At 41.1% G+C, this 21,478-nt stretch overlaps 1 protein-coding gene across 2 annotated transcripts in view; it reads left to right on the forward strand.

Annotated features, from left to right (window-relative positions):
- Positions 1–21,478, forward strand: part of ctnnd2a (catenin (cadherin-associated protein), delta 2a) — a 459,985-nt gene that overhangs the window by 294,086 nt on the left and 144,421 nt on the right. For both annotated transcript variants that reach the window (XM_048615969.1, XM_048615976.1), the window contains one exon: positions 10,984–11,197. In XM_048615969.1, coding sequence (XP_048471926.1) covers positions 10,984–11,197 — 214 coding nt within the window. The remainder of the gene's footprint in view (positions 1–10,983; positions 11,198–21,478) is intronic.

The raw sequence follows: 21,478 nt of genomic DNA on the forward strand, positions 1-21,478 counted from the left end.
GGGAGGAGGGGATAGGTGGGAGGAAGAACAGGTTAGGGAGGCGGGGAGAGCTGGACTGGTTTTGGGATGCGGTAGGGGGAGGGGAGATTTTGAAGCTTGTGAAATCCACATTGATACCATTGGGCTGCAGGGTTCCCAAGCGGAATATGAGTTGCTGTTCCTGCAACCTTCGGGTGGCATCGTTGTGGCACTGCAGGAGGCCCAGGATGGACCTGTCGTCTGAAGAATGGGAGGGGGAGGTGAAATGGTTCGCGACTGGGAGGTGCAGTTGTTTATTGCGAACCGAGCGTAGGTGTTCTGCAAAGCAGTCCCCGAGCCTCCGCTTGGTTTCCCCGATGTAGAGGAGGCCACAACGGGTACAGTGGATGCAGTATACCACATTGGCAGATGTGCAGGTGAACATCTGCTTGATTTGGAAAGTCTTCTTGGGGCCTGGGAAGGGGGTGAGGGAGGAGGTATGGGGGCAGGTGTAGCACTTCCTGCGGTTGCAGGGAAAAGTGCCGGGTGTGGTGGGGCTGGAGGGGAGTGTGGAGCGGACAAGGGAGTCACGGAGAGAAGGGTTCCTCCCGAAAGCAGATAAGGGTGGGGAGGGAAAGATGTCTTTGGTGGTGGGGTCGGATTGCAGATGGCGGAAGTGTCGGAGGATTATGCGTTGGATCCGGAGGTTGTCACTGCTCTGTTCCCGTTAACACTGCTCCCAAAATTAGGACAAATTAGATGTTAAACTAAGGAGCTAAAATCAGGCATCAGCTTACCCATGCAATTTATGAAAACCTATGGATTTGAGGACCAAAAGTCAGGGGTTGTCTCTTACAGGAGACTGACGATTTATCGAGTATACATGGTAAATGAAAAAAATAACTTTATAACTAATGAATTATTTCTGAAGTCTAGTCTCCTTTTGCTGTATAGGCAAAAACCAAAGCAAATCTGAATATCAAAGTTCACAGACAGTATTGAGATGAATTACGAGCTAGCTTAAGGATAAATGGTTATCCCCTTCTCTTCTTTGAATAGTTCCTTATGATTTTTTTTTCCTGAATAGGTACAAGGTCTGAGTTTAACAGCTCCTCTGAAGAATGCCATATGTGACAACAAAGGCCTGTGTCAGCACTGCACTGAAAACTAGGCTTGTGATTAAGGTCTTTGAGAGATCTCCATTCAGAGGCAGGAGTGTTACCATTGAATCAAGTAAACCATTTCAACGCATAGCAAAGCTTGAAGAGGTTGCTTAAGAAGCAGTCATTCCATCTCTGACCTTTGTTCTTCTGCAATATATCTCGCTGTAGAGTGTTTGTGATTGGTGAATTTAACTTAACATCCATAAGGCTGATACCAGCTAGGATCAAGCAAGCTGATTGTTTGTCAGTCCATCCAGCACTTTAAATGGCCCTCTGTAAGGGTTTCCCATCCTCACCCCTTTTGCAATATTTCTTGCATATTAGAAATGAAGAAAAATCAAATTGCACAGGACGCAGAGTTTGACTCAATCTCAGATTCATCTGTTCATTGAACTTAGTCAATTTCCTGCCCAGTGCTGGTCTTCCTATGAAGTGTGTAGAATTTTGGACAAACCCACAAATGCAAAGTCCCACTACAATGGTTGACTGAAACTTACATGAACAGCTACAGTTCAAACCCTTACATAATTTGACAGCGGCTTAAAGACTGCTCCAGTACAAACTTTCCTGTAATTTGACAGAAACGTACAATCACCCCACAGCTAGTTGTTACAGGTACCACTTGTAAACCTGGATCTAAAGGTGACCAATCTCTACTCTTCACCTGGCTGCAGTAACCATGCTCTGGTGTTGTTCTCCTTTTATGGTGATGTCGGTATTCACAGTGTCACAAATAGATCTCTCTGTCATCCTGCTGAATTTTTCAGTATTTAACATCCATTTCATCCTTAGTTTAACTGACACCTGGGCTTAGATAGGACTGTACAGACATAATGTTTTTCCATCACAGAAAATAATGCAATCCTTAACCCATGGTGGGGTCTCCGGGTTTGATATATGCGAGAAGCTTCTTCTGTACCATTGTTCCTGATAATGTCTCTTCCAGGCTTCTGACTGTATTAGTCAATGGCAGTATCTTGCACTGTTGTTTGTGATAAAGAGTAGGATTTCCTAAGGAGTGGCAATCTTATGTAGAAATCAGCCTTTTCCCTTAACAACAGAAGGGAGATCTACATTTCTGATAGAGGATTCTGATTGGGGTTCTTTCAGAAATAGGGAGCTGTACCTCCATTCTGACAGCTCTTTCATAGTGTAGAAGTGTTGGCGGTGCCAGGGATGGCAAACCATGCCCCCTTTCTTCAGCAGTCAGCTATCGTGCTCTATTATTTAAAGGCACTAATAGCCACTTTGACAGCTGCTGTCAAACAGTAAGTACATAAGGTAAGTGTTATATTACAGTGTTGATGCGATCGTATGCTATTTGGGTGGCGTATAAGGTACCAGGTCAGTAGGGTGCCAAAATAATTAGAATGCCAACTGGGTGGGAGTATGTGCCAGGAAAGTAGGGTATCATGTGGACAGGGTGCCAACTGGGTAAGGTGCCAGTTGCAGAAGGGATAGGATGCTGGGGGTAGAATGCCATATGAACAGGGAGTAGAGTGCTAGGTAAGTAAAGTGCCAGCTGGATAGGGTGGAGGCAGGTAGGGCATGTGCACAGGGTGCCAGGTGGGTATGGTATCAGTTGGGGAAGAGACATCGTGTTTGTGATAAAATTCCAGATGAATAGGGATAGGCTGCCAGGTAAGTAAAGTGCTAGCTGGGTAGGTTGCCAAGTGAGAAATGGTAGTGTGCAAGGGGCCAGAGAAGTGATGTAGTGTTTAAGGTAGGTCAGGGTGGTTGGGGAAATCACATCTGACATGGAGGTTGAGTGTCACATCAGAGGGTGTTGGGCCTAACAACAGTAGTGTTCAATTGCAAAAGCCCTCTTGGTGGCAGTGAGGGAGTTGTATCAGGTCCAGTAACAGATGTTGAGTCAGGTCCAGACGAGCAAGTTTTGGGCCCAGTTTGGGTCGTATCCAGGAGGGTGTGGTTGGTTGGGCTAGGCAGTGGGGAAGGGAGTTAGGGTCGAGAGTAGAGGAAACGAAGGAGCAAATCAGGCAGCAAAGGAAAAGATATCAGGTAAAATCTAGTCACGGGGATGAGGGGATGTTGGTCAATGGCAGTGGTCGGAGGAAGAGTGCAAGGATCTGGTAAGGGTGTAGCTGTGGGTGTGTGAGGTACATATTGGATTTGTTTAACAGTCACTCAGGAGTTAGACAATGTACCTATGTCTAATTTCTTCATTAGACTCCAAATACTCTGACTTAAATGGAGACTTTCAGATGGTTCCATTTGTAGGAGAACTGCCCAATGGAAACTTCCATTTCCATTATGATGGTGTTTCCGTGGCATTCCTATGTGTAACTCCCATCTCAGCTGAAATAATGACTGTCTGGCCATTGGAAAACTTGGACCAGTGTTCCAGTCTTCTAACGAGCCAGAGTTCGGCTGTCTCTCATTTCTACCGGGTCAAATTTAATCCTTTCGTATCTGTATAGCCCATCTCTCTGTTATGTTGAGGCTTGGCTCGTCATATGTTGCATTTTAAGGTTGTGTCTGTCAGTTGGAACGTTTTAGATCTTATGATTTTGCAGTTTAGGAAAGTTGTGTCCTTCACCTTACCAATATCACCACCACAAAATGGCTGCAGTGTGTACAGTCAGCACTGTAGGACCATCACACCTTCCTGACTTGGACATATTATCATCTTAAACATTGCTGGGCTGAGATAATGGAACAATACTACGAAAACCTCAGGGACTACAGCAGTTCAAGAAGAAGACCCACCATCTCCTCCTCCATAGCATCTTGGGATAGGTGATTTAAATGCTATCTATTCAAACAATTCTGTATCCAAGAATGGATTTTAGAAGGAAATAATCGGAAAAAAATGGATCAATGTTGTGGACACACTCTACCCCTAGCCTGTTCATAATTCACTCATAAGGCATATCTCATTTGAAAGAATATGTGTCAAATAATGCATCTGTTGACAGGGAGTCCTCTATTATACATGAGTCTCTGTGAAAGTGGAATAGACTGTACTGTGTGGAACATGACCAGCATAAAAAGTTGGCATCTTTCAAGAATAGCATGCTCACGTGGTTTACAAGCATTTATCTTTAAGAGCAGATGGAACATATATGCAGATGAATTTTCTGTCATGAGGGCCTAAGAGCATTTTGTTTCCTCGAGTTAATGACAGAAAATGAAACAGAGACCAAGATGGCTTAGTTTCTACCCAGGCTGTAAAGGAAAGAAACATTTGTACACTTACATAACATTCTAATATTCTAAAGAACTTCAGAGGCATTTTTTAAAATGCATTCACGATTGTGTTTACTTTGACCTAAGAGGGCAGATTGTACCTTGGTTTGACGGTTAACTCAATGACAATAATTCCAACAGTGTAACTCCCCTATGTACTGGAGTGTCATCCTAGATTATGTACTCAAGTCACTAGAATGAGCTTGAATTCATTCCCATCCGACATAGAGATGAGAGTTCTCCCTATTGAGGCATGGCTAACACTATACAAATCCTGGATTTTCAGGGAAAATTGTTGAGAGTGGAGTTGGAGTGCGCTTGGCGCTGGCAGAGTGACTTCTGTGTCAGGTACAGACAACTGCTTCCCTTAAAAATGAGACAGAGGGAGGGAAGATTTGTACAATACTTTCCCTTTATTTTGCCATCAGGATGTCCAGCAGAAGCAATCCTTAATGACCACTAACCTCTCTTCATCTCTGTATTGAAATTCCTTTTATTTTCATGTTTGAGGAATGTAGGAACCTTCCAGGATCAATTTTCCTTGCATGAAAGGCAGAATAATAGCAAAGTTCAAGCTGTCAAAGCACACACTAAAGTGCTACAATCAAAAACTCCTACAAAATAATTCTTACGCTTTAACTTTTTGCATAAGTCTTCAGTAATTTCTAAAAATCTGTCCGATAACCATTCTGGAAAGCCAAGAGCAGCAAGTGCATGGAACTGTCACCACGTCCAAAAATCTCCTCCAAGTCAGCTTAGTTATTCCACTTGATTATATATTGCCATTCCTTCAAGCCTAGAATTCTCTACTTATCAGCACTGGGGAGGCACCATCCATGGATGGATGAGAGAAGCTCAAGTAGAAAGCCCAGGATCACCTCAAGTGAAACTAAGGATGGGTGAAAAATACCACTTTGCAAAAGTAAAACAAAAATCGATCTCACCAAACATGATTGCTCCTTACTTTTATATTTGTTTTCTACCTGCAATAAGTTTAAGGGAGGCGGTTTCACAATGCTAATTTCATTGGACTGGTAATCCAGAGCCTCAAGCTGATGTTTTGGGGACAGGGGTTTGAATCCTGCAGATGTTGAAATTTGAAATTCAGTAAAATCCGGAGTTAAAATGTAGCCTGATGATGACCAAGTAACCATTGTCGATAGATTTTTACAACAATCTCCCTCACTAATATCCTTTAGGGGAGGAAATCTGCCATCCTTACCTGGTCTAGCCTGCACGTGACTCCAGACCCACAGCAATGTGACTGTTCCTTAAGTGATATCTGAAATGGCCAATCAGTTTTAGTCCAATTGCACATGAATTAAAAAGCGCTGGTCTTACCAGCAACACATACATCAGAAGTAAGAATAAAAACAAGCAGAAAAGGGCTTATTTTCCATTTCAGGCTTAATTTACTTATTGTGAAAGAATACTCCTTCAAATATAAGTCATTGTCCCGCTGCATTATCAGTGTAGTTTCTTGTTTCCATATAATTGGAACATTCATTTAGGATGCCTGTGGAAACTTCTTTTGATGGCAAGTCAGTGGGGGTAATGATTAATGTCTTAAAGAGTATTAGTGAAGTCACCAGGCACCTCATGTAAGGTTTTTAGGTTGATAGGAAGGAAAAAGACCATTTTACATGCAATATTAGGATTAAATTAACATAGTAATTGTTTAAGCTTAGTCTTGTTTTCAAGCTGCTAACAATTATTTCAACATTAATTTCTATTGCTGTTAATGCCAGGTATCAATGATAGGCATTAGTTATAACGAAGTAGTAGCACTTTCATCTTTTTGTCAAAAGGTTGTTGGAGACAAGTCTCACAGAATCTATGCTTGAAACTCCAGTGCAGTAGTAAGGGAGTGCTGAATTGTTGGAAGTATAATCTTACAAATGAAATGTTAAATTGATATCATCTCTGTCAGATCATAGAATCCCTACAGTGTGGAAACAGGCCATTTGGCCATCAGGTCCACAAGACGCTCCAAAGAGCATCCCACTCAGAAACCTCCCCCCTGCAACGGTACTATATCCCTGTAACCCCTGCATTTCACACGGCTAACCCACCTAGCCTACACATGCCTGAAAACTATGGGCAATTTAGCAAGACCAGTCCACCTAACCTGCACATCTTTGGACTGTGGGAGGAAACCGGAGCAGCCGGAGGAAACCCACGCAGACACAGGGAGAACGTGCAAACTCCACATAGACATTCACCTGAGGGTGGAATTGAACCCAGGACCCAGGCGCTGTGAGATGGATATAAGAGATCTTGGAATTATTTTGAAGAATCATGGAGGAGATCTCCCTGGTATCACAGTTAACATTTACCTCTCAATTCAGTTTAACATCCAGAAGTGATCTTACACACAACTGAATTATTTTTGTCCATCACCAAATCTATTGACCTCTCAATATCATTTGAAAGAAAACAGATCAACTGGTCATTGTCTCACAGCTGTTTGTGGAACTTGCTGTGTGCAAATTGCTTGATATGTTTCCAATATTACAACAGACTAAAATTCAAAAGTACACCATTGACTGTAAATGCTATCTTCAAAGTGTGAAAGATGCTGTATAACTGCAAGTGTTTATTTTCAACGTATCAAAAATTGCAGTACAATAGTAGTATTGATTGGAGGGTATGATGATATTTCCATCTTTCAAATACTTGTCTTCAATACATCTTTTACAACTTGAAAATGGTACTTATTTTGTAAGACAGGCAGATCTCAACAGTGTTCTATCTTTATTTTAATCACTGACTGTATTGGGGTCCTGAACTTTATAGAGGGCACAATCAGTTTAACAGAAATTTGACAGATTGCAGCTAGCTGTAGAGATTGTTCTGCAGTGTCTGTTTTGTCAACCTGTGTGCACGTCTCATAATAGATCTGCCCATTCAATGGGTTAATGGTAGCCAGTGCATGATGAGAGATGGGAATGCACAGTAGAACTTCCACACAGATTAGTATCACAAGTCAGCTCAAACAACTGGATAATGAATATTACCAACAGAAAGCTCGACATATTGTTTGAGGTTTCCTTGCACAGAGATGACTGACAGATGCTTTAAGTGGAACAACCAGTTATTTTTCTCATTGCAGCCTTGGTGTGAATCTGAAAATTCTATCCAGCCTGTGTGAAAATTAACCCAGTTATATTTAGAGCTTTTGGTGTTCTAAATAGCTAGGATCAAACAATAACAAAAAAAAATCTTGTTTTTCTTTAGCACCTTTCACATCCTCCGGATGTCCCAAACTACTTTGCAACTGATGAAGTACTTTTAAATTATAATCACTGTTTTTAACGTATGACCATCTGTTTCTCTTGGTTTATATTGAGATAAATGTCGGCCTGGACACCAAGAGACTTCTCCTAGTCATCTTTAAAATGTAAAGTGTAATGGAACCTTCTTGTGTTCATCTGACCTCTGTTTAATCTCTCATCCAAAATGCCAAATCTCCAACAATGTAACATTTCCTCAGTGATGTTCTGGAGTGTCAGCCTGGATTTTGTGCTCATGTCCCTGGACCCACACTTGAATCTGCCTGACTCAGAGACATTTTAGCCGTAATTGGCTTTGAATAATCTGATGTTTAGACTTGTTTATCAGCAGTTTTTGAAAATAAAACCACTTCTGTAACATTTTCAGGCTTACAATAGACAGGGGAGACGCCCAAAACATTCTCTGGCCATGTCCTTTACAGAGATTCGTCAGAATTTCAGGTATTCCAGACTCAGGAAATGTCTCTGATATGGCCGAATATTTCCAAAACTATTGTCATACAGCAGCAAAGGGCCATAGCCAGAAGTTTTTTGGAATGAAGTGTTAATCTCCCAGGAGGAAAGATTGCAGGTGCATTAAGAATTTTCTTTAATTTCTTTGATCACTTTTTCTCAATGAGTTCTATCAAAGATTGATAAAAGATAAGTGGCTGTTGGGTTGGTTCCTAGAAGACCCGCTAGTGCAGTGCTGTTTCCAATTCTTAAAGGAGCCTTCTCCAGAGAGAATTCCACCAGTATTCCACCAAATGAGGCCTGAAACTGAACTATTCATTTTTTTCAGTCCTGTGGACTCTCTAATTCAGCCAGTAAGTGCCCAAGACCTATAACCCTTAGGGATTTGGAGAAACCAGTGGAGACTTGCTCTGTGGGGAATTGGATGAGTATTCCTTTTCCATTTTCAATTTTTCCCACTAAACTTCTTTTGATTCATTCTCACGGGAATGTTAACAACAGGTTATGTTCCTCTGTCATACATTTACCATGAAGAAATGTCACAGGCTCCTGCCACCCTCTTCCTAACTAGTTCTCACTATGGTCAGACACAGGGCGGCACAGTGGTTCAGTGATTAGCACTGCTGCCTCACAGCACCAGGGACCTGGGTTTGACTCCATACTTCCTATTCCTGATCTCTACCCATATGACCTTGCTGGAGGAGCCCTCCAAGGATTCCTCCCTCTGTACAAATGTGATATTACCCCTAATCACTAACACAACTCCCCCACCTTTTTTACATTCTTTCTATCACATCTGAAACATCTAAATCCCAGAAAGGTAAGCTGCCAGTCTTGTTTATCTCACTCTATCACAACAAAGTCTCTGTAATGGCTACAACATCATAGTTATGTGAGTAATCCAAGCTCTAAGTTCATCTTGCTCCTCAAGTTAAAACACATACACTTCAGAACATCAGACCCACTGTGTTCAACAACCTGTCCCTGTCTGTTTTTCCTCTTAGTCTTACTTGCCTTAGCCTGTAACTCCTCCTCAGTCATTTCACTTGCTGGCCGACTGGTCTGGTTCCCATCCCCCTGCCATACTAGTTTAAAACCTCCTGACTGGCACTAGCAAACCTCCCTGCCAGTGCCTCTCCAGTTTGCGTGCAATCCATCCCTCTTGTACATGTCTCAACTGCCCTGGAAGACATCCAATGATCCACATACGTGAAGTCCTCTCCCCCACACCAGTTCTTTAGCTATGTATATAATTGTATTATCTTCCTATTCATAGCCTCACTGGCGTGTAGCACCAGGAGCAGTCTCGAGACTACAACCTTAGTTGTCCTGCTTTTCAACTTACTATCTAACTCAGTGAACTCCCTTTGCAAGACTTTGTCATTCTTACTGCCTGTGTCATTAGTACCAATGTGTACCACAACCTCTGTCTGCTCACCTTCCCTTTTGAGGATATTCTGCATTCGCTCAGAGACATCCTCAACCCTGGCACCAGGGAGGCAGTTCACCATCCTGGAGTCTCTTTTGTGGCCACAGGAACCCCCTGACTATAGAGTCCCCTACTGCACCTACTCGACTGCACTTTGACCCTCCATGCTGCACAATGGAGCCTGCTCATGTTCTAGCTTGCTCCACCCCTGGTTTAGTAGTACGACCACAAGTCATAGAATCCCTATAGTGTAGGAGCAGGCCATTTGGCCCATCAAGTCCCTATGACCCTTCGAACAGCATCCCACCCAGCCCCACCCCCAACCTTTCCCTGTAATGCAGCATTTCCAATGGTTGACCCACCTAGCCTGCACATCTTTGTATTGTGGGAGGAAATCGGAGCAGCTGGAGGAAACTCACACAGACACAGGGAGAACATGCAGACTCTGCATAGACAGTCACCCGAGGGTGGAATCGAACCTAGGTCCCTGGTGCTGTGAGACAGCAGTGCTAACAACCACTGAGTTGCCTCTATTGATAAGGAGGACTTTGCAGGGTTGATAGGGCTGTGCTTGCCATTGTCATTTCTGGTGTCCTTTGGTCTTACTTTGGGCTTTGCAGTGGTCTGATACAATTGAGTGGCTTGCTGGCAGTTAAGAGCCAACCACAGGGATCTGGATCACATGTATGTAAGACCAGGGAAGGATGCCAGATTTTTATCCTTAAAGGACATTAAGAACCAAATGGGATTTACACCCATTGTGATCACCATTAGGTCAGCTATTAATTCCAGATTTTTTCCAGCAGCGCACTGTTGGCTCGTAGAACATTGCAGTAAAGATGAAAACAGAGATAATCACTCGGGCTGTGCTTTACCTGTTGAACTCTGTGATGGGATGCTGATGTCATTGGGTGAGGAAAAATGTCAATAATCATAAGAATTTGATTGAAGCCAGTACTACCGGTGGGAAAAAATACACTGAATAACCGAGAGTTGTGAGCAACTATTAATTGTGGGAAATCAGATTTTTAAAAAAAGTCTTTCCCAAAGAAGATAGGAGGATGCAGTCACAATAGTTTCAAATGCTTGTGATAGTATCACCTCATCACTGATGCTAGTGTCCTGATGATATTTACTTCTTATATGGACTAGTCTAAAGTAGACCAGGAGTAAATATTGTGTGAAATGTTCCACATCACCAAGTTCTGTCCTGAGACAATGTATATGGGAACAGTGGGTTGTGGGTGGTCAATGGTCTTAATATCACAACAGAAGTCCAAGCTCTTCTGTGTAACAGATCTGTAGTATACAATGCAGTCATAAAGTGAGATGAACATGTATGTGTTTATGTACCTTGCCTTTTTCAGTATTTGAGTTAAATGAATTAAGTCAAAGATTCTGTTATCCTTTAAGGCATTTGATCTTTATTATGGTTCATTTAATGGATTAATTATTCATCTTTTACAAACTAATCTTGTAGATAAGAAGACAAGGTGGAATCCAATTGCTCGTTGACCTGTTGGACCATCGGATGCAAGAAGTGCATCGCAGTGCTTGTGGAGCCCTAAGAAACCTGGTATATGGGAAGGCAAATGATGACAACAAAATCGCTTTGAAAAACTGTGGTGGAATTCCAGCACTGGTACGACTGCTTCGGAAGACCCCCGACGTGGAGATCAGGGAGTTAGTTACAGGTCAGATTCTATGTTCTGTGCACTTCCTAGCTGCAGTACTTTTCCATCGTTTGAATGAGTTGAGTTACCACATCAAGTTCAAGATAAAACCAACTTGAATTTTCTGTTACAGGTGCTTTCTCTCCTTTTAGATATGACATTAGTAATCCATCATATAACAGATACCTTTGAGGTTAATGCTGGGGTTATAACAAATGAGATCACTGTCTGAATCACCAGTGGGAACAATGAGAGTCCTCACCTTGGTCAGACCCCATCTGTCCAATTCCGAGCATATCAGGCCTTGGATAAGGCTAGAGCACAACATTCACCAGAATGGTACAAGGGCTGAATGGATTTATTTGCCAGAACATTCTTACACAATGTTTTTCTTGCATATAAGAAGCTTGAAAGCTTGAAGGGAGATTTAAGTGCAAATTAATGAAGTGGGATAAATGCATGTAAATAGGATAAATATGCATGATTCTATTTGTGAGGATGGTAAAGAAGAAGCAGGCACAATCTTAAAATTAGATCTAGGCCATTCTGAAATAAAATCAGGAAGCAATTCTGTGCACTGGAGTAGTGGAAATCTAGAATTCTTTTTCCCAAATGGCTGCTGCTATGAGATGTTTGGATCATTCAAGGCTCACATTGATAGACTTTTAAGCGAAAAAACAGCAGAACAGGCAGCAACTGTGAATAAGAGAAGCAGAGTCAACATCATATGGCAATGACCCTCATCAAACTGAGACATTAACTTTGTATTTCACCACAGATGCTGCCTGACCTGTCAACTATTTCCAGCACCTTCAGTTTTTGTTGCAGATTTCAAATGGCTGCTGTATTTTATCATTAGGTCTTTGTGACTCGAAGGGTTTCCAGGGGATGGTGAGCTTAAGGTACATATCAACTATGATCAAATGGAATGATCAAGCAGGCTGCAAGTGCTGATTGTCTACTCCTGTTCTGATTATTTAAACTTAAGATAATCACAAAAGCAATTGAAGTGCAAGTTAGACAAACATTACTTTACACCATTAATAAATAGAATTTTGTGGCATAAACTATTGAAACAAACACTCAAAACATTGAAAGGGAATTATATACAGTCTTGCTTGAAAAGGGAGGTTTTGGTTAGCGTCAGGCGAGTGATTTAAATCGTATGAAGGAAAGCACACTATTATAAATTCTGCTTCTCTTGATTATCTGAAAGCAAAAGTGCCAACCAGATTTAACAATTTTTTTCATAGTGTCTCGAACAAAAAGTAAGACTGAGTGAGAATTCCTCCTTTGGTAATGGTAACCATTTCATCAACATTAGTAGTGTCAGATTAGTTGGAACACTCATGCTGAAAACTGAAGGAAATGCAACAAGAGGTGAAATGTAAGGCTTCAGCATGAAACACCTCCATGAGTAGTATCTAGTTATTTGCTGGCAAGGGATAGTTTTGTGTTTCAGTCCGCACTTCATGCAGACTACTAGTGCTATCTGTAACACCTTTAATCTGTTGGGCAAGTATAATTAGACACTATCAAACCTCCAGGAAAAGTGCTGTGCAACTGTGATTTGTGTTCATTGACAAGATATCCCACAGAGTGACAGACTTAATAATATGACCATGCTAGTCATGATATATTTACTCATTTCTTTCTTTTGCTGTCAAAGCATGTAGCTTCAGGAAGCTGTTTGTGCAGTTTTGATGAATAAGATATCAACATAGCCAGAATGTGTGTATCTGTCTGGGTTAACCTGCCAGAAGTTTATAATTCCCCATAGTTAATAACAATCAACTCTCATTATTATGAAACTAGAACATATTGACATTCTCTTTGGCATCACAAATATTTTATGCCTCACATTACTGTTTTGCATTACTTTGCAATTGATATGAGATCACCATGATGAAGGCATTGCATAATTGGCTTCAGTACCATCCTTGGAGGATATCTGCATCTCTTCAAGCATTTACAAAATGGGTCTTTGTTCTACTTCATTTTTTTTTGTTTGTGGTATGTGGACATTACCGGCAAGGCCAGCACCTATTGCCATCCCTAATGGCACTGGAAAAGATTGTGGTCAACTTTCTCTTGAACTGCTACAGTCCATGGGGTGTAGGGGTACTCACAGTGCTGTTAGGAAGAGAGCTACAGGACTTTGACCAAACAGTTGTGAAGAATTAGTGGTATAGTTTGAAGAAAGGCAGACCTGTGGCTTGGAAGGAACTTGCAGGTGTTGATGTTCCCATATATCTGCTACTCATGTCCTTCCTGGTGCTAGGTTTTGGGGGTTTGGAAGACATTGTCAAAGGAACCTCAAGTGAGACACTGCAGTCATTTAATTTATGGTAGACACTGCTGCTATTGTACATTAGTGGTGAAGGGAGTAAATGTTGAAGATGGTGGATGGGCTGCTAATCAAGTGGGCTGCTTTGCCCTGATGGTGTCAAGCTTCTTGAGTTTTGTAAGAGCTACACTCTGCTAGGTGAGTGCCTCACCTCCTGACTCCCCGAAGCCTGAACACCATTTACGAGTCACAAGTGATGGAACACTCCCCGCTTGCTTGGATTCATGCAGCTCCAAGAACAATAGAGAAGGTTGACACTATCCAGGACAAAGCAACCCATGTCCACAAACAACCACTTCCTCCACCACTGGTGCTCAGTAGCAGCAGTGTGTACTATCCACAAGATGCACTGCAGAAATTCGCCAAAGATCCTAAGACAGTACCTTCCAAACCTGTGCCCAATTACAATGAAAAGGGCAAGAGCTGCAGATGCATGGGAATACCAACTCCTGCAAGTTACCCTCCAACCCACTCACCGTCCTGACTTGGAAATGTAATGCTATTCTTTCATTGGGTCAAAATCCTGGAATTCTCTCCCTAAGGGCATTGTGGATCTACCTACAACACATGGACTGCAGCACTACAAGAAGGCAGCTCACCTCCCTGTCCTCAAGGGCGACTAGGGATGGACAATAAAAGCTGGCCCTGCCAGAGACACCCATGTCCCACAAGTGAATAAAAAGCAGTGGGGTGCATTCCATCACACTCTTGACTTACGCTTTGTGTAGGTAGACAGGCTTTGGTGAGATAGGAGGTGAATTTCCTGTTGCAGAATTCGTAGCATCTGACTTGCTCTTGTAGCCACTGAATTTATATGGCTAATCCAGTTCAGATTCTGGTTAGTTGTAAACCCGAGAATAGCAATAGTGAAGGTTTGAGTGATGGTGGTAATGCCACTGAACATCAAGGACTGATGGTTAGAGTCTCTTTCATGGGAAATGGTCATTACTTGGCACTTATGTGGCGTGAATGTTAGTTGCCAAGCATGGATGTTGTTCATATCTTGCTGCCTAGGGAAGGTGACATTATTTGAACAACATGACAATACTATCTTGACAGAATTTGATATTGGATCAAAACTGTTTCCCAAGTGAAGCTTTTAAAGAATAATTGGACCACAAAGGGTCATTTCCAAAACTGAAACTGAAATCTCAGGAGATGTAGCTTGTATCTTGGGGTATGGGTAACTATTCATGTGAGAAATGAGGCCTGGTCGAAGAGGCAGTTGAGGAACCAACAGGTCAAGGCCTTCTGAATTGGGACCAATGGCAAATACAGTAGGACACTCTTCCTGAAGCCTAGTCCTTAGCAGTTTTAGAGGTTGATCACACAATTCTGTGGCAAGTCATGAGAAACTTTAAAACAAGATCGAATTCAGGATTGGAGCAGTTATGGTCACAAAGTACAGTAATAGGATTTTGTTTTGAGTGTAAGTCCAATGTGACAGGAATATTAACTGCAACAGTATTTCTATAAAATTCCTTGAACCCTGAAAGGTATCTTGGAGCATTTAATGTAGTGATGTGATAGGGTGAATGTTAATCTAAGTGGGAAAGGAACAATTGGGTTGTGTGTGTTGCTATGCAAAAAGGAAGCCAAAATATCATGTTTTAAAAGTAGGGGAAGAGTTGGAAATGCAATGAATTTGGAATGAGTAATCAGTGTTAAGAGTAATGTCATCAATTTATAAGCGTTTAGGGTGGTCTGATCAAGATTTTTAACATGTTAAAAGATTCCAGTATAGTCAGAGATGTACAGGACGGAAGCAGACCCTTAGGTCCGACTCATCCATTCAGATCAGATATCCTAAATTAATCTAATCCCATTTTCCAGCATTTGGCCCATATCCCGCTAAACCCTCCCTATTTATATACCCTTCCAGATACCTTTTAAATGTTGTAATTGTACCAGTCTCTAACATTTCCTGTGCAGTTCATTCCATATATACACCACCCTCTGTGTGAAAATGTTGTCCTTCAGATCTTTTTTAAATCTTTCCCTTCTCACCTTAAACCTACGCCCTCTAATTTTGGACTCCCCTACCTTGAAAAGATCTTGACTATTTACCCTATCCATACCCTTCATGATTTTATAAACTTCCAAAAGGTCACCCCTCAGCCTCTGATGCTCCAGGGAAAATAGCCCCAGTCTCTCTCTGTAGCTCAAACCCTCCAACCCTGGCAACATCCTTATAATTATTCTAAGCCCTTTCAACTTTTATAACAGCCTTCCTGTAGCGGGGAAACCAGAACTGAACACAATATTCCAAACATGGCCTAACCAATGTCCTGTAAAGCTGCAACATGATCGTCCAACTCCCATACTCAAGGAGTATATTGTTCAATAAGGCAATAAGAAAAGCGTGCCAAATGCCTTCTTCGCTATCCTGTCTACCTGTAATTCCACTTTAAAGGAACTATGAGCCTGCACTCCAAGATCTCTTTATTCCGCAACACTTCCCAGGACCCTACCATTAAGTGTATGTCATGCCCTGATTTGCTTTCCCAAAATGTAGCACCTCACATTTATCTAAATTAAACTCCATCTGCCACTCCTCGGCCCATTGGCCCATCTGGTCAAGGTCTCATTGTACTGTGACATAACCTTCTTTGCTACATCAATTTTGGTGTCATCTGAAAACTTACCAACCATACCTCCTATGTTCACATCCAAATCATTTATATAAATTACAAAAAACGGTGGACCCAGCACCAATCCTAGCGGCACACAGCTGGTCACAGGCCTCCAGTCTGAAAAGCAACCCTCCACCGCCACCATGTGCCCTACCTTCAAGCCAGTTTTGTATCCGCATGGCTAGTTCTCCCTGTATTCTATGTGATCTAACTTTGTTAACCAGTCTACCATGTGGAACATTGTCAAATGCCTTACTAAAGTCCCTATAGACAACTTCTACTGCTGCCTTCATCAGTTCTCTTCGTCACTTAGAGTCATAGAGAAATACAGCATGGGGGAACAGACCCTTCGGTCCAACCTGTCCATGCCAACCAGATATCCTAAATAAATCTCGTTCTATTTGCCAGCATTTGGGCCACATCCCTCTAAACCCTTCCTATTCATTTACCCATCCAGATTCCTTTTAAATGTTGTAATTGTATCAGCCTCCAACACTTGCTCAGGTAGCTCATTCTGTACACACACCACCTTCTGCGTGAAAAGGTTACCCCTTAGATCCCTTTAAGTTTTGCCCCTCACCCTCTAGTTTTGGACTTCTTCAAAAAACTTAATCAAGTTAGTGAGACACGGTTTCCAATGCACAAAGCCATGTTGACTATCCCTAATCAATCCTTGCCTTTCCAAATACTTGTAAATCCTGCACCTCAGAAAGCCCTCCAACAACTTGCCCACCAATGATGTCAGGCTCACCAGTCTGGCTTTTCCTTACAGCCTTTCTTAAATAATAGCACCGTGTTAGCCAACCTCCAGTATTCCAGCACCTGACCCATGGCTGTTGATTGTACAAATATCTTAGCAAGGTGCCCAGCAATCACTTCCCTAGCTTCGCCAAAGTTCGAGGGTACACCTGATCGAGTCCTGGAGATTTATCCACCTTTATGCATTTTAAAATGTCCAACACCTCCTCCTCTGTAATAGGGACTCTTGAAGATATCGCTATTTATTTCCCCAAGTTCTCTTTGGATGAGCTTTTGATCGTGCACCCTGTAACATCCCTTATATGGCTTGGTGTCAAATTTGCTTGATGATGCTCCTATGAAGTGCCTTGGAGTGTTTTACTATCTTGGAAATGCCATATGAATGCAGTTATTTGTTGTTGGTGGGATGTTGTGTATCTGCGAAGGGTCTTGGCCAGGAGGGTGGGGATATTAGTACCAGTTTTCTGCAGCATAGGAAAGGGGTGAACTTGATGTTTAGTTCATAGTGTTTGGTCTGGATAAAGCTTAATTTGTTGAGATTTTTAACAAATATAATAATTCAATAACTTGTCAAGTATAAAAATGTTTTAAAAATAGCCTACACTATTTACCTTAATCTTAAAGTCACATCAGGAGGTTCAACAGATCTTAATATATATCACAAGAGAACATTGTGTAGGCTGCATATTTCAAATAAATGGAAGTGTTTGAATATCCAACAGAGCCCCTTAATGGGTCATTAGAGATACAAAGCCTCGAAATGAAAAATGTAAGTGATTAGGGTTTTGGTTGTGCAGCAGGGCTTTTGACACAAAAGTGATCAACATTACAGAGGAAAGCAATATTGAGAACAGAGGATGGGAAAAGGTTCATGCCAAAACAAATAAAGAAGCATACAAGGGTAATAAAAGTGATTTGTGGGAATTGAGAAATCTGTAATTTGGACTGCATCGAGGCACAGCCTCAGACGTCAAATCAAGAGATTTAGTATACAGTAGACAAGAAAATCAAAGGGAATGGTAAGGCCCTGGTAAGGTGATACGACAAGATGGTAAAATAATACTTATCAAACAACAATATCAAATCATTAAGGTTTATTCCTAACATTTAATTACATGACCTTGGACTCTGAGCAGCAGATAGAAGTAAACAAATCACCTTTTACCTTAAAGGCTCACGTGATTGGTGGTGAAGGGCCTGTGGAACAGAGTATAGTAGATCAAGAACTGGAGAGCTCTGTCATGTGCATGATAGTGATATACAAGAAAGAACTATCATATCCACAGACGACTGCTCAGAGTGGGTACTTGGGTGACGTATATTGCTGAGGAGTCTAATAAATGAAGGAATCAAACAATTTTAGGACTTATTGTGGGAAAGTGATTGACATGTTGAAATATTGGCTGTGTCATGCCTCACTGGGGTAATGCACTGGAAATCAAGCCCCACTATTTCTGGAGTTGTCACAAAAGTGAAAGATTTTATCACAGCATGCGGAAGTCGCCAGTTTATCTGTCATCTTAAATGCAGGTTGACAGAAAGCATGGACAAGGTTTCTGTACTTAACAGAAAATAAATAGATTCTAGCTACAAGTTCACAACCGTGAAATGTTGATGCATAACTCTATTAGTTTAAACTCTAACTTCCTTATAAATCCTCAACACAGACGTATAGACAACCAAAAAATCATTGGAGTTATGATGGAGGAAAAGACTGGGAAGAATATTCAATGGCCCCTGTCCACAGAATTTACTGACGTGATCATTTTGTTTATCAGAACTTGGTGCTCTTCAATCTCTCATCTCCAGCCACTTCTCATTTCCATGCAGGAGGCACAACTGGTTCACAAATTTTAAATTATCTGACTTATTGGTTAAAAGCAAGAGCTCATAGCAACTGGTCAGGAAAAATAAATTTGGTTTTGTTTAGGCTTTGGGTATTTTCTGCTGCAGAGAGACACACCATCTCCCTTTCCAGAGGCTTCTGGCAATGTCTTTCACATTCATAAGTGGCTCAGCTACCCAGGAACCAGTCACACAGTCGTTCGCAGGCAGATGGCCATTGTCATCCATAACTGATCACAACTCCACAAAGCAATTTGCTATTTGTTGCTGACTGAATCTCACTTTGTTCATACCCCTGTTGCCAGCCCATCTGCTAACGATCTTCCAAACCTCTCATACAATACACTAGGGTAAGCACCACTTACTATGAGTTTCAGTCACTTGCTTTTACAACATGCAGCAATCCTTCCACAATCTTTGGTATTAAAATAGTCCTTTCCCAGTTCAGTCCACAATCAGAAAACAAAACACAAAGCACCTGGTATTATGCTGACCATACCACTTTTGTTGATTTATTTGACAAACGCTTTAAAGGTACTGAAATAATGCGCACATTTCTGGTAGAAACCTCAAATTCTTAAAAATCTCATGATTTCCTGTTGAGTTTTACTATCAGGAAATTCTGTTAAAGCCTTCACTTTATTTGTCCTTGGCAACAGATGACCTTGTCTCTGATATATCCTAGGTAAGTTGCTCTTATTTTCATATTCACTAATCTAAGTAAGTTGCATAGACCTCAGCTACAACTTGGTTCATAAGCCCATGGAATAAATCTGGGTTGCTCTTTAATCGAAATGGCATCACTCAACATTATATAAGCCATTTGATGTAACAAAACCAGATACTTCTTTAGCCCTCGATGTTAATTGCACTTGCCAGTATCCTTTCAATAGATCAATCTTAGAAAGGAATGAGGCACTGCCAACCTTATCAATACAGTATTCTAACCATGGAATTGGGTATAAATCTAACTTTGCAACAGCATTTATCTCCAGCATTGAGTTACAGCTGCTTTGACTAGGTTCAATCAAGTGATTTTCTAGCAAGTATTTAATTTCTGTTTCCACTTGAGCTTGTTTTTCTGGGCTGAATCTATAAGGATGCTGTTTCAGCGGGCCTGTGTCTCCAAATCTACATCATGTCTAGCTAATGAAGTACATCCATGTGTATCCTTGCAAATTACTTAATCCTTTCTAAGTGGTCTTATATGATCCCCATCTTGTCCTTCCTCTAAATAAGAGAGCACAGTGTCCAATTGTCCCAGTATTTATATGTTAACTAATTGAGTTATATGAGGTTAACCTTGAGAACTATCTTACTACTCTCCTTCTACCTCACTGTTATTGTCTCTGTCATCTTCCAATCTTACTACCTGACACACTTGCTCCTCCTTATTCTCTTCCCTACGATAGTACCTTCTAACCATGTTTATGTGACATCAGTGATTCTTCTTCCTCTGATCTGGAGTATTTATTAGTCAAGTCACTCCACTAACCCTCCTAAATAATTTGTGTGGGCCAATGAATTTCACTTTCAGGGGTTTACCTTACAAAGGCAACAATACCAATACTTCATCTCCCACTTGAAACGCTCTCGTTGTTGAATTTTTATCTGCCCATTCTTTTATTTTTGATTGTGAAACTGTCAAATTCTCTTGTGCTACTACTCTACATGCTGTTGAGGGTCTTCCTGGACACATAATCCAACATTGAGCTTTTGTCTTTTTGGTTCAAGTACTTCAATCAACTTTCACTGGATCTCTAATCTTATGACCATAAATCTGTCCAACTGAACCTTAACCAGTATATTCATTTGGGAAAACTGTGGTATCAAATTGTGAAAAATGCCTTATTCATGGTTTGGAGAGTCTAATGGTATCTCTCCAAAACTCCCTGTGTTTATAGATAATACACAGTTAACATCCATTGTTTTGTACCCAAACTGCTATTGATTTCCTGGAAAACGTTAGGCATTTCATTAGAACACTGAACAGATTGTCTCAATTGGTAGTCCATATTAAGTAAAACAAAAGCTGCATTAATGATTTCATTACTGTTTGCACTAATTCCCTAGTTGAGATTGGCCTTAAAGGTTTAACTTTTAGGAACCAGGTTGTCATATCCTTAAGAATACACTGATGTCCCGCTTTTGTTTTTGATAATGGTTCTAACAATCCACAAGCATTTACCCGAATGTTTCTAAAAATAACACATATCAGAGATGCTGTTCTGATTACATGTTGAGATTTTCCTACCACCTGACATGTATGCCATGTTTTACAGAACTGCACTGCATCTTGGCCATGTAAAATAATTGTTTATCGATGCTTACATTTTTCATATTCCTATATGTCTCCCATTGGAATTTCACATCTGACTTAAGATATATTCTTACAATATTTGGGTAGTCGCAGGATTTGATGAACAAAATCTATCCATCATTCATCCATAAGCCTGTGATCAGCGGTGTTCCACAGGGATCAGTGTGGGTCCACTTTTGTTTGTCATTTATATAAATAATTTACATGAGAATATAGAAAGCATGGTTAGTAAGTTTGCAGATGACATCAAGATTGGTGGTATAGTGGACAGTGAAGAAGGTTATCCAAGATTAAAAAGAGATCTTGATCAAATGGATCAAAGAGCTGAAGAGTAGCCAACGGAGATTAATTTGGATAAATGCAAAGTATTGCATTTTGGAAAAACCAACAAAGGCAGG

The sequence above is a fragment of the Rhincodon typus genome, chromosome 2 (genome assembly GCF_021869965.1).
Source record: "Rhincodon typus isolate 14 chromosome 2, sRhiTyp1.1, whole genome shotgun sequence".
NCBI classification, from domain to species: Eukaryota; Metazoa; Chordata; class Chondrichthyes; order Orectolobiformes; family Rhincodontidae; genus Rhincodon; species Rhincodon typus.